The following is a 14,668-nucleotide window of genomic DNA, read 5'->3' on the forward strand; positions in this document are numbered from 1 at the left end:
AACTTAAAAAAAAGCACATCTAAATTATATGCAAAGAAAACTATAATTTCTTGATCAATTAACACTATAAAATCCTCAATTTTTCCTAGTCTAAATGACTACCACTCAATGCTGCCACTTTTAAAACAAGTTAATCCATTGAATGAATGATGGACTCAAATTTATTCCATTAAAATGGACAAAAATATAAAATAATGAATGAAAAAAATATGTATGTACTTTATATTCAAAGTTCACTACAATTATCCTATTAAACACTTCAGGTCATAGATTTCATGAAAATATAAAAAGTAATTACTTCCTAAAATTAAAACTTGATGGCATGTAAAGGTACACATTTTTGCGAACAAAATCAGATATATTCAGTATGATTTTGTATCGTTCCGCCTGCAAAACCTATTTACTCTGCATATCCGACTTTAAATCCTATTTCCAAAGGATTCTACTTCTTGAGTATTTCAAAATTACACCATTTGATCGTCAGCTCAGCATTAAAAAACAAGTTTATGCTACCTTTTGACTAGTGGTGATAATGGTTGCTCTCTCTCTCTTCCTCTGTAAAGTCACAGTAAAGTAACAGGAAGCAATTGAATTAAAAAAGATATTCCTGCATCCTATAATTTTGTAAAATCATCAATTAAAATTAATTGTTCATTTGGAAGCCAATGTATTTCCAACGTGAATCACTTACTAAGGAGGCCAATTTTGATTCCAAAACACATGTGTAATAGGACATTCTATCTCAAGTGAAGTAACATTCCTTTCGAACGAAATGCTAGAAAGTAGAAAAAAAATGAAAACAAGGGGTGCATTGGGAAGAGTGAGAGGTCAGAGTGGGAGCAGACCACTACGTGCGTACGTACGTAGCAACCTCCTGGGTTGCCTGAATGCTGAAAGTCGTTTGAGTGCTATGCTGAAGCATTTGATTTGTTAAGCAATACACCAATGGCCACCAAGAAAAAATATTTGAGCTTCTGCCAATCAGTGCAGATCAAGTAGCAGCCAAAAAGACCGCTCTTAGAAATGACCGAGTGCTCATACTCAGCCGCTACGTAGCAGCCGTCAGCAGGAAATTTTGCAAATGCTGTGTTAGTACCCTAGAGGGCTCACTCTCCAATTGCACCTACAGTCTTTCAAAGATTGAGAATTGCTACAAATAGTTTGAAAATTTAGAAGGTAATTCTACATATTATCTATAAAGTGTAACATTTCTCAAAACTAAGTTTGAAATTAGGGCTTTGTAGTCAAATGAACGCATACTATGATTTAGGCATTCTATTTAAATTGCAGTAAATTAATGAAACAGACAGAATGTAGTGGGAGTGCTCTGACTCAAAAGAGCAACTTCTAAGAATTTACCATGAAGATCAAGATGGTCCTTGAAAACATTACCCAGATTTGCACATTTAGTGGGATGAACAAGAATCGGTTCAAAGACTTTTGAATGATAACCAGTCAGATAAGCTCTCACTTAAGTGATATGGTTCATTATTTTTAGGGATGGTCGGATCAGATACCTTGGTTCCAAATATCCGCAGATATTGCCCTTCATCGGATACATCGGGTCCAAAGTCACGGAAGACATTGGATCTGGATCCTATTTTAAATACTAGCTTCAGTGAATGCAACTCCCCATAAGGATGGAAAAAATTCCGATTCTCTCTTCGAATGTGCCGTCGCATGCGATTCTTGTTCTACTCATGAACTATTTTGTTTGAAAGCTCTCTTAGGAGAATTTCAGCCGTGGAAAATAGAAAAAGGCAAAATACGACTGGCACATAGTGTGTCTCTTCCCAAGAGATAGAACAATCATAGGGGGAATCTCAGCAACAGGAATTTGAAAATGCATTTGGATCCGAAAATTTCCAATCCGAAAGATCCATCTCCGAAAATAAAGGATCTAATCCGAATCCGGATCCGAAAAAATCCTGGATCCGTCCATCCCCAATTATTTTAGGACAATCTGGAGATATGTAAAAAAACTTAGGGTAGATAAGTGAGCATTTTAACTATCCATTACATGCTCTTGTTTCTGGATAAAAAAGAAGTGTTCTAAATTAATAAATTGATAACTAACTAATGCCTATAAGATTTAGAGGTACACACCAATATGTTCTGAAGTCACTTAAGGTGATAGTAAAAATATTGATATATTTCAAGTAATGACTATGACATAGATTTCCTGCTCTATCATCAAGCTATGGAAGAGCAGCGCACAGAAGAACTTAGCACCTTGGTTGTGAAGAAAAACTTAAAGCCATCAAATTGGCTAATGGAAGTGTTTCTGCACACACAAAAACCTCCGAGTCACAATCACCAATGGTTACAAATAACACACTGGGGAATAATCCCAACGATTGCAGTCATTAATTGTACTCTTAAAGCCATTGTCACAACACAATTAATGTTCATAAAAACCATCAATTCATTTTACATAAATTATGGTCTAAATATCTTCAGGTATAAGTCACACCTCACTTTCAAGTGAACACTAAAATCTGACTAAATGATATGCAAAGCTGCCAATCATGCATGAAACAGACTTTAAGAGACTAACTTAAAACAGAATCATTTAAAACAGACTCCCTAATTTTGATCCGAAAACATGAAGTGAAATACAGTAGACCCCTGGAGCCCTATTTAAAATGGGAATTGACCCCATGGCGAATTTCACACACGACCTGAGCTGATTGTACACGTGATTTTTTAAATTTAATATTTTGCCTATTTTGTATCTTCTAGCACAACATGTCATCAATTATCAAATTTGATGACTTATTTGTTAACAAAACTGATTTTTAACAAAGAAAAATTTACATTCCCTAATGCTCTTTAGACTGATCCTTCATCTAGAAGATAATAGCATTAAAAAATATGATGGAAACTGCTCATCAGCCCTCAAGGAAGGAAGGCAGAGGATACGGCGACTACGAGAGGTGAGAGAATTTGATTGGCCCATTTGTTGGTGATGAGCCCATTGAATCTGCGCCAAGTAGAAAACTTCCACAGCAAAATTAGGCTCTCGATCTCAAGAAAGATGGAAGTGAATTTCACAATAACTAAACTTCCCTCTACTTTTACATTTCAAGGCTCTACAGCATTAACATTATCAAGCTGGATGTCAGCCACATTCTTGGTGAACATTCTTCGCATCATTTAGGAGCTGAGACATAGCTTCATCCTCCTTAAGTGATGATACCCTGATGCCAGTGAAATCAACTTTCTTCACAGGCTCAAGTGCATGTTACACATTGTTAGTTTTGGAAACCGATAAACTAGAATTGTTTGACTTATACTTGAAGATAAAGAGTAAGGTGATCTTTTTTTAGCATAAACTATTATGAGGAACAATTACCAATGGAACTTAAGAATAAACTTAGCTCTGAAACAACCAGAAAAGAAATCATATAAAAATAAGTATAAACAATATACTTTTAAAGAGAAATGACAGTTTGTGACAAATATATTACAGGTAAAACTAAAAAAATATCCCTTTGGCAATAAATGTTCCCCCAAGAGAATATTATTCTTAAAACAACATCTGTTGGAGCCAAATACAAATGTAGAACAGACACACCATACTTTTGTGGTGAGGAATGTAAGAAAACTATAACAGCAGCACCAAAAGAAGTTTTCTGAGGATTTATTCATTGACAGGTACTCTTTAGCAGGGAAAGACGTCATGTGAAAAAAATTCCCTCGAACTTTATCAGAAAACTTTAGCCTCATTAATTGAAATAGTAAAAATGGAATCTTTACTTTAAGGAAGGGCACTACAAAAATCATATTTATGCTGCTCCATTGTCACGCATAACTTAAAAATATTTACAAAAACATCATAAAATATGTTATTCTTGGAATATATGTATACTGCAATGAGTGTGCTTCTCCTCCGTTAACAAGCAATAATCACATCATTTTCACAGACTTCAACATTATGCACTCACAAGATCTCTAAATTCACAGTCTGACCTTTAGTTCTTCCATCCTTTGCTTGATTCTGCGGCGCATTTCCCTGTACCTGCAATGGAAATATAAAAATTGCATGGGTCGCAGAAACAGCACCAGGAAATAATCGACAACTAACTTAAGGTCTCACAGGAACAAGCTGAGTTTTGGGGTTATTTACCATGTTGTTTTGGCATGTTGCACAACATGTTTCAAATGCATTTCAGCACAGACCTACGAGCAATCTAAGAATTTGAGAGACAGCTCTTGAGAATGACAGGTGAAGTACATGGAAACTAGTAGAGGAAAAAAATAATAAATGGTGTAGAAAATGAATACGTTGTCTCTGAATCTGCTATTAAAGAAAACAGCCTAATAGTGAGCTTACTTGGCACGGGTCCTCTTTGCTTCCCTCTCTTCTTCCTGGTTGAACTGCTCCAATATGGCTCTGCACTCGGCGATGCTGAGATTCAGAAACTGCGCAACTTCACTGCTTATCTCTTCCGTGCCCTGCCTATCCATCAAGAACAGCTTGGCCACATCCTCATGGGGACCCAACATCACTCTCACCAGCAGAGGATACTCATCATCACGAAGTCTCCTTTGCTCTGCAACGACCAATGCATGCATTGCATCAGCAAACAAGACATGTGTAAGTACGTTTAACATCAAACACTTCAGTACTTTTCCTATTTTAAAACAGACATTTATTATCTTTTAATTCTTTAACATTCAATTGTTTTAATAATATGGAGGTGTTAATGTGGATGTCACTCATTAAGCAAAAATAACATTTATCTCAGCTTTACAGATCGAAAGCATTCAGATACAACTATTTTGATTTATTTATACGTCTGAACATTCAATTGTTCATATTTTTTGCATAGTGTATACAATTACAGCCATAGGAAGAGTGAAAGCAGGAGCAGATTTGTTTCTAGCTGTTCTGAAACAGCTGCTTTCATTAACTTTAAATAGGAACATTTAATTGTTTAAATTATTTGCATAGTGTAAGCATTGATAGTCAAAGAAAGGCATGTTACAAATGATGTAAAATTCAGTTTTAGCAGCTAGAACTCTTTCTGAAACAGCTGTTTAAATATATGTATTTTAACTTTTTAAACACTAAATTTTTAAAATGGTTTGACAGTAAAATGCAATTGCCAAGGATTAAGCAGCAATGAATACATATTCAGCTTTAGTGGATCCAAAACATCGTAAACAAACATTTCAGAAAGGGATAAAGTACAAAAGCTATCGAAAAAGTGTTCAGAAGATGGAAATCGTTTTGAAATCCGAGCTCAATCGCACACTTGGGTTGTTTGACTGTTAATATTTCTCATACCCTCCATGGTTTGATTTCATCACTGCAGGTTACTGTTCAGCCTTTTCATCAACTGCCATGTTTATGAAATAGTCGGTTACGATTTGTCTGGTTACCAATTTTTGCAGTTATTAGATGTTGTGATTACAAACTGTCCGATAACAAGATGTCGATTATGAGATGTCAGTTACAAAATAGCCGTTTACATATTGATGCTATCATTATCTTTCTGGGTAAAAAGGACAGCCAGCTTGGCTGGATGGCATCATGAAGGGATTCCTTCCCACTTTTGTGAGTTCTGGCCTTCTACGAACATGAGTGAGCACCACTCTCATTCATCCACACCAACCTCCAGGTTGAATCACTTTAAAAATGAGCAAATGCACCAAAAAGATAAAACCATTTACCTCCATTGTCACGAACCACAAAGAGAGCAAAGTTGTATGGCTTGCTGTCAACCTTGTACTTCTCCAGCATGAGGTTGATGACTTCGTTGGTGCTCACCAAAGACGTCACCCATACACTCATTTGACTTCCGTAAGGGGGAGTGAAGAAGCTCGTCTCCCGGTTGTAGAAGTGGCCGTTGATGGAGCAGCGCCTCTTCAGCTTTGTCCTCGAGCGCAGCCTCCCTCCTGGCCGCCTCCGGATCGCAGTGCTCCCCGTCTTTGCAGGCACGTGCGGCGGCAAGTGGCTCATTGGTCCATCTTTGTTCCGACCCCCGTTCTCCACCCCGTTCCTAGAGCAGTTCTCATTTCCCACCACACTTTCATCTGCAACACACAAGAAATATATATTTATGGCAGAGCCCCAAAAAAGCCAGGATTTGAATTCTGAATATGGTCGCCTAATTATGTTTCACTGACTGGCAGCTAAAAACTAAACTCTCTGTGCCTGAGAATTGCATTGAAATAAATATATACTTGAACTATGTACCTATATATTTATTCCAATTCCAAGTAAGAAGTACTTGAACTAAGTTCAAATTTGAGTTACAGGCCAACATAAGCTTCACTCTTTCCACTACGGGTTTGCACACCAAAATTTTTATTTTATAAAACAATTATTAAATTCATGATAGTGCTACCCTGTTTTACAGTTTTTACATCCGAGTCCATTTCCCCCAAATCTTACATGGATGAGCCCACCAATTTCAGAATGTCATCTGTGCTTCCAAAAAAAATTAAATAACCCAAAGAACTGAAGCCGGAGCAACAAATTGCTCATGATAGTGAAGACGACACGTAGGAAATTCTTGTGGCAGAGCTCTGAAGAAGCAAGCATTCATAATCCATGTTAATGGAAGGTTTCCGAATAACAAAGTGAAGGAGAGGTACTGCTCGTCAAGCTGTGTGTTGAACATACCGCAAACACAAGATAGCCAACACTCAAAGATTTAATCTGTGAATTAAATAAAAACTTAGAAAGCAGTAAAATTCATAAAAACTGCTGTGAGTAGGCAGAGAGCATTGTACAACCTTTTTATAAATTCTATAGAGAGCAGCTATATTTTGGAGGCTACATACTAGGCTGAGACTGCTTCAGTGATTAAAAACAGATATATCTTTGAGAGCAGCCCATAAATAGGCAGTCACCCATTGTCATCAAAACCTGAGAAATCAAGATTGAACTCTACCCTGAGTTGGCATGAAATGACGTGTTATGTATTTATTTTCCCTCACAATCCACACTTTCACAACGCTATGGAATTTCTTGACTATCCAGGTTTTAAGTTGGGAGGGTGGCCTCCCAACTGCTCGCATGATAAATCCAAATAGAAGAATAGCTCAGAAACCACTGAGAGAGAAATAGAGAGGTATTGAGAGAAAGATACCAGCGATTCCAGAGTTTCATTGTTAAACACAAACCTACACGCATCACTGAACACCATCATGTCATGCTTTCAGGTTGAAACCTTAATGGAATCAACAAGATAACCACTTCAAACTCACACCCTACAACATATTATCAATTGCTACCATTAGCACACCAGCTGAGCAAATTCTTTTGGACCACTCCACGCTGCAAAGCAATAAAATCAATGCGTAGCACACTGAGATCTTAGTAAAGCAGTCACAAGTGACACTCAGGTTTTGATTAAATAAACCATTCATTTAAAAATAATTCTTATTGCAGAGAAATGTTAAACATTTACAAAAAGCTTACCTACATAGTGAAGACTAAACAAATGCATTTTGAAGGAGGGTTACAGCCCAACCGATCCAAAAATATTTCGTACTGAATGAACTATGTCCCGAGGTATTTCTTACTTTTTCACATACGTACATTAAAATGAACTTTCCTGCTTGTAACAGATACAATTTAACCTCAAATATCATACCTCAGACCAACTACATATTAATTAACTTAGGATATGAGATTTAGCGAATTTGGACACACTTGAACAAGAGATTTTTTATAAATCATCTCATTTTAAGAAACCATTAGCTTTTTTGCAAAGCATTGAGGTGTGAACAATTCCTCCATTTTACTTCTGGGAGCAATTTCAATTGGCTTTGAAGACATTAGAAAAGCTGGGAATATAAGCCATGGGAAGTCACGACTGGGATTTATTTCAGTTAGTGTTATTGTAATTATAACTGACGAACTCATGCCTACTCTTATAAAGGTAAGTATGCATGCAAACAATATCACACACAACAAACTAAAGGTGTTCAAAGATTAAATTCAATTCAATAAAGAAAGACTTCTCAAACATTAGTAGAAAGGCCAGAGTTAACAAAAATATTGTAATTTCAACATGAACAAGTACTTGTATGTACATTGAAGTTTGTATCATAAAGTCATCATTCCTAGTGCAAAATTCCAATCCAAGTATACCACCTTAGTGTATACCATGTACTAATTCAAGTTCATCTGGGACATATGTACTAGGAAACAAAAAGATACCTTTGTCCAACCATTGAGCTCATACAATAATGCATGGACCGTAAACAAACAACATGTACACCAAGCTTAAACATAATACTTAGAACTACACTGTGCTTAAGTACCTATATCTTGCAGTGTATGCATCAAATTTACGGATTAAAAAGTGTCATTTGCTTAAGAGTAAACTTGAGGCATATGTTGATAAGGCATATACATATGATATACGGCAAGTCGACTGATAGTAGATGAGGGCATCACTGAGAGAATTGCATCCATTCACAGGCTGGAGGAATTACTTTTGAAACAGGATGATGGATGAAATATTTCAACAATGATCTTCAATTTTGGAGTAGTATGCTGTACGTATTAATGTATTATTAAGCATGGTAAAACAGAAAGAATATGCCCAATTTAATTTTGAAACGCTATATTTATTGATCATCCAAAGGGAAAAACGTGATGTCAATTCCAAAAATTGGATACATGTAAGTACACCTACAACACCTCAAAGGGGACTGGAATTCTGCCTAGGCGTTTGCATTACAGAAAGCCTCATGCTTTCATTAATTTTTTTATAACCAGAGATGATTAATACCAAACAATGGCAAATAAGATTTGAAACACATAGAATGCTCTTCTCAACTTTTTGGTTTTAATTCTGAGGATTTAGCAAAAGTTTTTACTTTTATTCAGCCAAACTTTTTGACATAAAAAATCATTGTTTAATAAAAATTGGATACACAAAAGTGACCAAATAGACCATAGTATTTCACTAGTGCAAACATTTCTGAGATCAATATCACAGACCCTGTCATATTCTATTCAATCATCAATTATGTGCCAGAAAAAGAGTGCAAGAATTCCTCAAGGACATCAAAACATCTACTGACATACGTTGTTCTTGATGCTCCATTCATGATAAACATAGATAATAAGCGTATCACAGGGAAATTGTTTACCCAGTTAAGAAAATATATATAATTTCCCCAAAAATGTATCAACTTGTCTTTCTAACACCAACATAAGTCCTTAAAGATTATAAATTACTGATCCTCTACAAAAAAGTCCTTGGCTATTGAAAAAAAAAATTCTAGGGGAGCTATCAGAAAAAAAACCTTGGAACAAGCCTTTATGTAAACATTTGTAGGCTGTAAATGAGGGCCAAAATGATCAAGTACTTAATGTTAAAGTAAGTCTCTTCAAAATACCTATATAGTGAGGCCAAATATGTTTCAAATGCATTTCCATGCATTCAAATAATTGGGATCTACAGGAATGGGTAGCGTTCTCCAAAATACATCACAAACTTTCACAGGGCAATCTAAAGCACACTCGGCAAGACAAAATCCTGGGAGGGAGAGCTAATCAAATGCACGTTGAAAAAGATAGAGGTGATTCAGGTGACAAACCTTGAGTCATCAACTTTGTTGAACCACCACTGCACCTTACCGTGTTCACGGAGACAGGGGCAAACTGAAACCTAATGGGAGAGAATGTTGAGAGTGCAAAGAATGAAATGAATTGAAGAGAAACCAGCCAATAGCGTAGAAAATGAACCGCAGTCCAACAAAATTTTTTGAATAAACTCATCCCATCCTCTGTGGTTGCAGCAAAAAGCTTTCACGCCTGCCTAAGTATTTTCAATATAATATTGTGCCTCTTTTGTGTATCTAACACAGGATTTCTCTTAACACTAGGTTACCACCATGGATCACACCACATCCAAGTGCTTCAGTATCCACCGAAGACCCACCCACAAACTATTCAATCTATAGTCAGAAAGGACGCCCTATAGTCTAAAAAAGTCAAAAGCATTGGAAATTTCACCATTATAAGGAGCTTGTCACCCAGGAATTTAAATACTCAACTCATTTTCTAGTTTGCCTTTAAGGTATTGTGTACACTGGATCAAATGGTTTTAGGAAATCTATAATATTTTCAGTATTTTAGTCATTAACACACTCAAAATTTTGCTGTCATTGAGATTCAACGCAAGTTTACCTTTTGATGAACCCTGAAGACTTTAACAGAACTTCTAACAAATGGACCAGGCTTAGTATATTGCCATGGAGTTCAGCAGAACTCTGCTTTACAATGGGTTTGACTTTTGATGAATTTGCCATATTATCTGAGCTGATTTGGTACATGCATTTGAAAATTTCAATTTTAACAGATTCCGTTTTCACTTGCACCATACCTCATCAATTATGTTACTCAACATCTCATATAAAATTCCTCCAAGAGCAAGATGGCTCAAGAAAGCAGCTCCTCACTCTCCCCCTCAACGCATGACTGTGACTAAGGTCCGTATTCTTAGTTGACCATACATATCCATCCCTACAAAACAAGAGGCCCTAGACCAGTCGACCCTACATAAGTGGTGGGGGGTAATTGCATCATCAAGTTCTCAGAAATGACGTACATGATGGCACAGTACCAGTATTCCCCTCTGGTTGCGTAACAAGACCCAACTACGAAACTAAGAAAAGACGTCCGATAATTGTTAGGGCAATGGCTCAATGTAAATAAAAAATCGGTGTGGTCCGCCAGGTCATATTGGTACATAAATTACCACTACAAATGCTCTAATATCGAGCCAAAAGTGAAATCAAATTGTCTTCAAAATTAAATGCGATGGTGGTTGGCGTAACATGGTGGAACTCCTCCATGATGCACAAAGATTAAGAAAAAGACTTTGCCGTTCCACAAAATAAAATATATTTGCGACCGGTTTCGATACAGCGTATCATCATCTGGCAATTACAAGTATCAGAACATAGAATTTATACCCTTGAAGGCGTTGAAGGGGCGGTGGAGTGGAGGTGTAGAAAGGGGGGGGGAAATGGAGGAGGGGGTAAGGGAAGGGAAGGTAGGTTTGGGAAGTACGTCGCTGATGGGTCACTGCACCATTCCCCCCCTTTCTCCACCTCCACTCCACCGCCCCTTCAACGCCTTCAAGGGTATAAATTCTATGTACTGATACTTGTAATTGCCAGATGATGATACGCTGTATCGAAACCGGTCGCAAATATATTTTATTTTGTGGAACAGCAAAGTCTTTTTCTTAATCTTTGTGCGTCTTTAAATTACTTCAAAAGCGGTATGTACAAGATAGTGATAAGTACACGACAAATATGATCATTGACGTGAGAGCTTACTTGCATCATCAAGGTTCGTCATTCGCTTTTACCTTCCGTAGTTAAGTTCATTATGTGGCAAATAGCACATGAAAATATGTTTTCTATGGTTATACCTAAACAGTATTGGTTTTTCAAAACTGTACCAAGAGCCACAATGTGAAAAAATTAATATATATCCACAAAAACAAGGTGATGTATACCACTATATTGTACATATTATACTTCAGACAATTTTATTATTTATTTCACTTGATGGGTATAATGTGGTAGCATTATTGCCTTTCTGCTGTGTTACTGTACATTTTAAAATGGTTCGTTTGAGCTCGTCTCCCTTAATATCCATCGTAACGTAGATTCTTTAATCGATGTGATCAGCGGAATAAATTTGGCCGCCATGTTTTTGTAGGGTGTAGGGCTTGTTCAGGCACTCTACATCAAGAAGGGCCCGTTTAGTTCCAAAAACGGCCATGTGTGTGATGTGGCGTATGTAGGGCGAGATCTCTTTATGTAGCGGCTGATGACGTATCCAGGGTCGGTTGGCCCCACAGGGTCGACTAAGAATACAGGCCTAAGTCTGGGGTGAACTCTACCCTTACCAACTCAAACAATCCTAATGTTGAATCAGAGAGTGAGATCCACAACTAAGACCATGTAATTGAAAACCATCTCCATGGAACACATGGGAAATTGAGGAGACTTGATACTATTCAAGAAACTTATTCATTTATTGACCAGAGAGAAATGAAATATCTCTGATGGCACTTTTCTATCGAGAATATCTCACGAGTGGGATGGCAAGGCGAGCAAGCACCGAGGGGGCTCAGCTGACGCTAGCTATGCCACCCACTGCAGCAAGGGGCAGAGTAACAGTAGTGCATCCATTAACATGGTCCCTACTCCAGAATGAGAACTTGACTAATCGGCAATTATGGTAGCTCTCGCGGAAAATTTTAAATTGGTAGATTAAAATGCATTAATATTACTTACTGGTGATATCAATTTATTAACATTATTAATGCATCCATCCAGCAACACTAAACTGAAAATACTCCTCAGGAATGTAGGTGTCGAGTCCTTGAAATGTTCACTCAGATACAGAATAGATGAGGTGGTTTCTATAGAAATAGTAACTGAGCAACAGAATGAAAAACAAATTAACCCTACCAATGAATTTCTAGAAGCATGATACCGACAAAAATTATTGCGAATGCTGATCAACACCTTTAAATACTAGTCATACAAGTACAGATCAGAATTAAACTCAGAAGTGCTGCCAAAACCAGCCAACAAATGAATTTGAGTACAAATGTTTTTCTATGCCTATAGCCCAAGTAAGGCAAATCCAGAATAATGTAATTATTGCCTTCCAAGGAGGAGTATCAAGAAATACGAATTCGTACAAGCTAGAGAAAATTCCTAAGGACATTTCTGGATGAAACTTAGAGAAGGTTAGTAGAGAAAGTGGATGCCAAGTGGTTGATTGAAATTCTTACGGAGGAAGACCAAACAGTTACATCAAAAGTAGTGAATTACTTCCAACTCATTGATTTAAATCTAAACCAGTTGTTGACTTCTATAAAACCTTATTACCATTAACAACAAGCATAATACAAAAAGTTGCATTACATTTGCTACCTACCATATTTCTAGTTTTCTCTAATACAAATGTGACCGTCAACTTCATATTACTGTTTCTTTTACATATTTCTACAATTGAGGATTACCTTCCAAATAATTTTTAATCATTCTATCACTAAAACTTAGCCAAAGGCATATATGTATGTACTAACCTAATTCTTCTTCCACACTCGACTGGGACGATATTGTGGGCAGCCCACTGGGCATTGTTCGAAAGACTTTTTCACCTTCCTCAACCTGCCTCTCCACCTGCAGAAGATCATCCAATTCATCCCATTCCATTTCCTTTTTACCGAGCTTAACAGGAAGTGTCAGGCATTTCTGAACGTCCGGACTTTCTTGGGCATCTTCAGATTCCACTACAAGCTCATCGGCGTCAACAATACTTTGATCTCTGTCAACATAATCCATTGACTCAAGCTCGTCGTCATCTTCATCATCTAGGCCATTAACTATTGCACTACGATAAGAATTACGTTTCCTGATAGTAACAACTGTTCTTTGGTCATCATCTTCCTTCAAATGTATCATATTCAACACACCCCAATGAATCCGGAGAGCACCTTCGAGCACTAATCGACCGTTAACCTGAAATAAATTGTGGAAATTGTAATTGGAATGAAATTATCTTCAGCCATTTACCACAAAAGAAGATGTTAATAAAATGAAAATGCAAATAAACATGCATACTTCTCTACTTCGGATTTCACCACTCTTCCCATCATAGTATTGGTTGAATGCTTTGATTTTTGTCTCCAAGTGTGACCTGCAACGAAAGTAGTCAATTTGTGTAAGCATGGAAAGTAAATACCTACATAAGAGAGAATGATGCTTGAATTATATCAGGTCCCCATACTCATAGAAAACTAAATCATCAATATCTTACAAAGTATTCCAGAGGCGATTAAATATAATTTAAACTCATAATGTAAGGATATGGCGGGCCCTAGGATAAATAATTAATAATATTCAATAACATTACTAACACATTACATATGCCATTGAATTTTTAGTACGCCGAATAACGAAGAAAACCCTTTACCTTGACATGTTGGTCCCTCCAATACGATTTTCCACTTTTCCAAAACTGGTATGCGACTCCACTCGGGTGCCATGACCGAACAATTGGGGACCAAATAAGGCTCCATAACAAGGTACATGGCAGTACGGTACACCCTTGTGCTGCAACATAATGGCATTGATAAAGTATGTACACCTTGATTGCATTATATATACTAACAAATAGCGATTAAGTGAATTAAATAGTACCTCAGCGTGCTGCCCAGGATTTAATCGTTTACCACACTCTTCACACCTGAGACATTCCGGGTGCCAATCGTACCCCAGGGACTGCTTCCGTTCGGCTGAAAAATCAGAGCGGCTTAGGCATGCAGTAATAAATATAATGCACTCCATTAAAACCTCCTGTAGTCTTTCTTACCGAAATAAACGGGTTTTCCGCACTTATGGCACTTCCACATAATGACGGAAGTTATTATATCCTATGTCACAGTGCGAATATACAACATAATAGCCTTTAAATAACTGAAATGAGAACTAAAAATGCTACCCTGAAGTCAAACGTTAACATATTACAGTGCGTCAGATGAGACTAAGACAATTGTTTGTCTTTTCCCTTATCCGAATTTAACAAAGCTCAGTTCCCATTAAGGACAAACGGGGGCACTGCACGACGAATTTTTCGATATATTCGCTTCTCTTTTGTTTA

The 14,668-nt window shown here is 37.1% G+C and overlaps 1 protein-coding gene across 1 annotated transcript; it reads right to left on the reverse strand.

The window, feature by feature from the left end:
* Positions 1 to 1,849: 1,849 nt before the first annotated feature.
* Positions 1,850 to 14,583, reverse strand: LOC124161610 (ras association domain-containing protein 4). Its single transcript, XM_046537999.1, has 8 exons — positions 14,381 to 14,583; positions 14,209 to 14,303; positions 13,982 to 14,121; positions 13,630 to 13,705; positions 13,092 to 13,527; positions 5,680 to 6,042; positions 4,337 to 4,556; positions 1,850 to 4,021 (listed from the first exon to the last, which is right to left on the reverse strand). The coding sequence occupies exons 1-8, from the start codon at positions 14,418 to 14,420 to the stop codon at positions 3,961 to 3,963; spliced, it is 1,431 nt and encodes a 476-aa protein (XP_046393955.1). The 5' UTR covers positions 14,421 to 14,583; the 3' UTR covers positions 1,850 to 3,960.
* Between the last annotated feature and the right edge of the window lie 85 nt (positions 14,584 to 14,668).

The sequence above is a fragment of the Ischnura elegans genome, chromosome 6 (genome assembly GCF_921293095.1).
Source record: "Ischnura elegans chromosome 6, ioIscEleg1.1, whole genome shotgun sequence".
Classification (NCBI taxonomy): domain Eukaryota; kingdom Metazoa; phylum Arthropoda; class Insecta; order Odonata; family Coenagrionidae; genus Ischnura; species Ischnura elegans.

Bases quoted from the DNA above. Each gene is read 5' to 3' on its own strand.
- LOC124161610 (XM_046537999.1), bottom strand. From the start codon at position 14,420: ATGTGGAAGTGCCATAAGTGCGGAAAACCCGTTTATTTCG. The intron at 14,304-14,380 runs GTAAGAAAGACT...CTGATTTTTCAG, and splicing joins CGGAAAACCCGTTTATTTCG to CCGAACGGAAGCAGTCCCTG. The intron at 13,528-13,629 runs GTATGCATGTTT...AATTTATTTCAG, and splicing joins GTGAAATCCGAAGTAGAGAA to GTTAACGGTCGATTAGTGCT.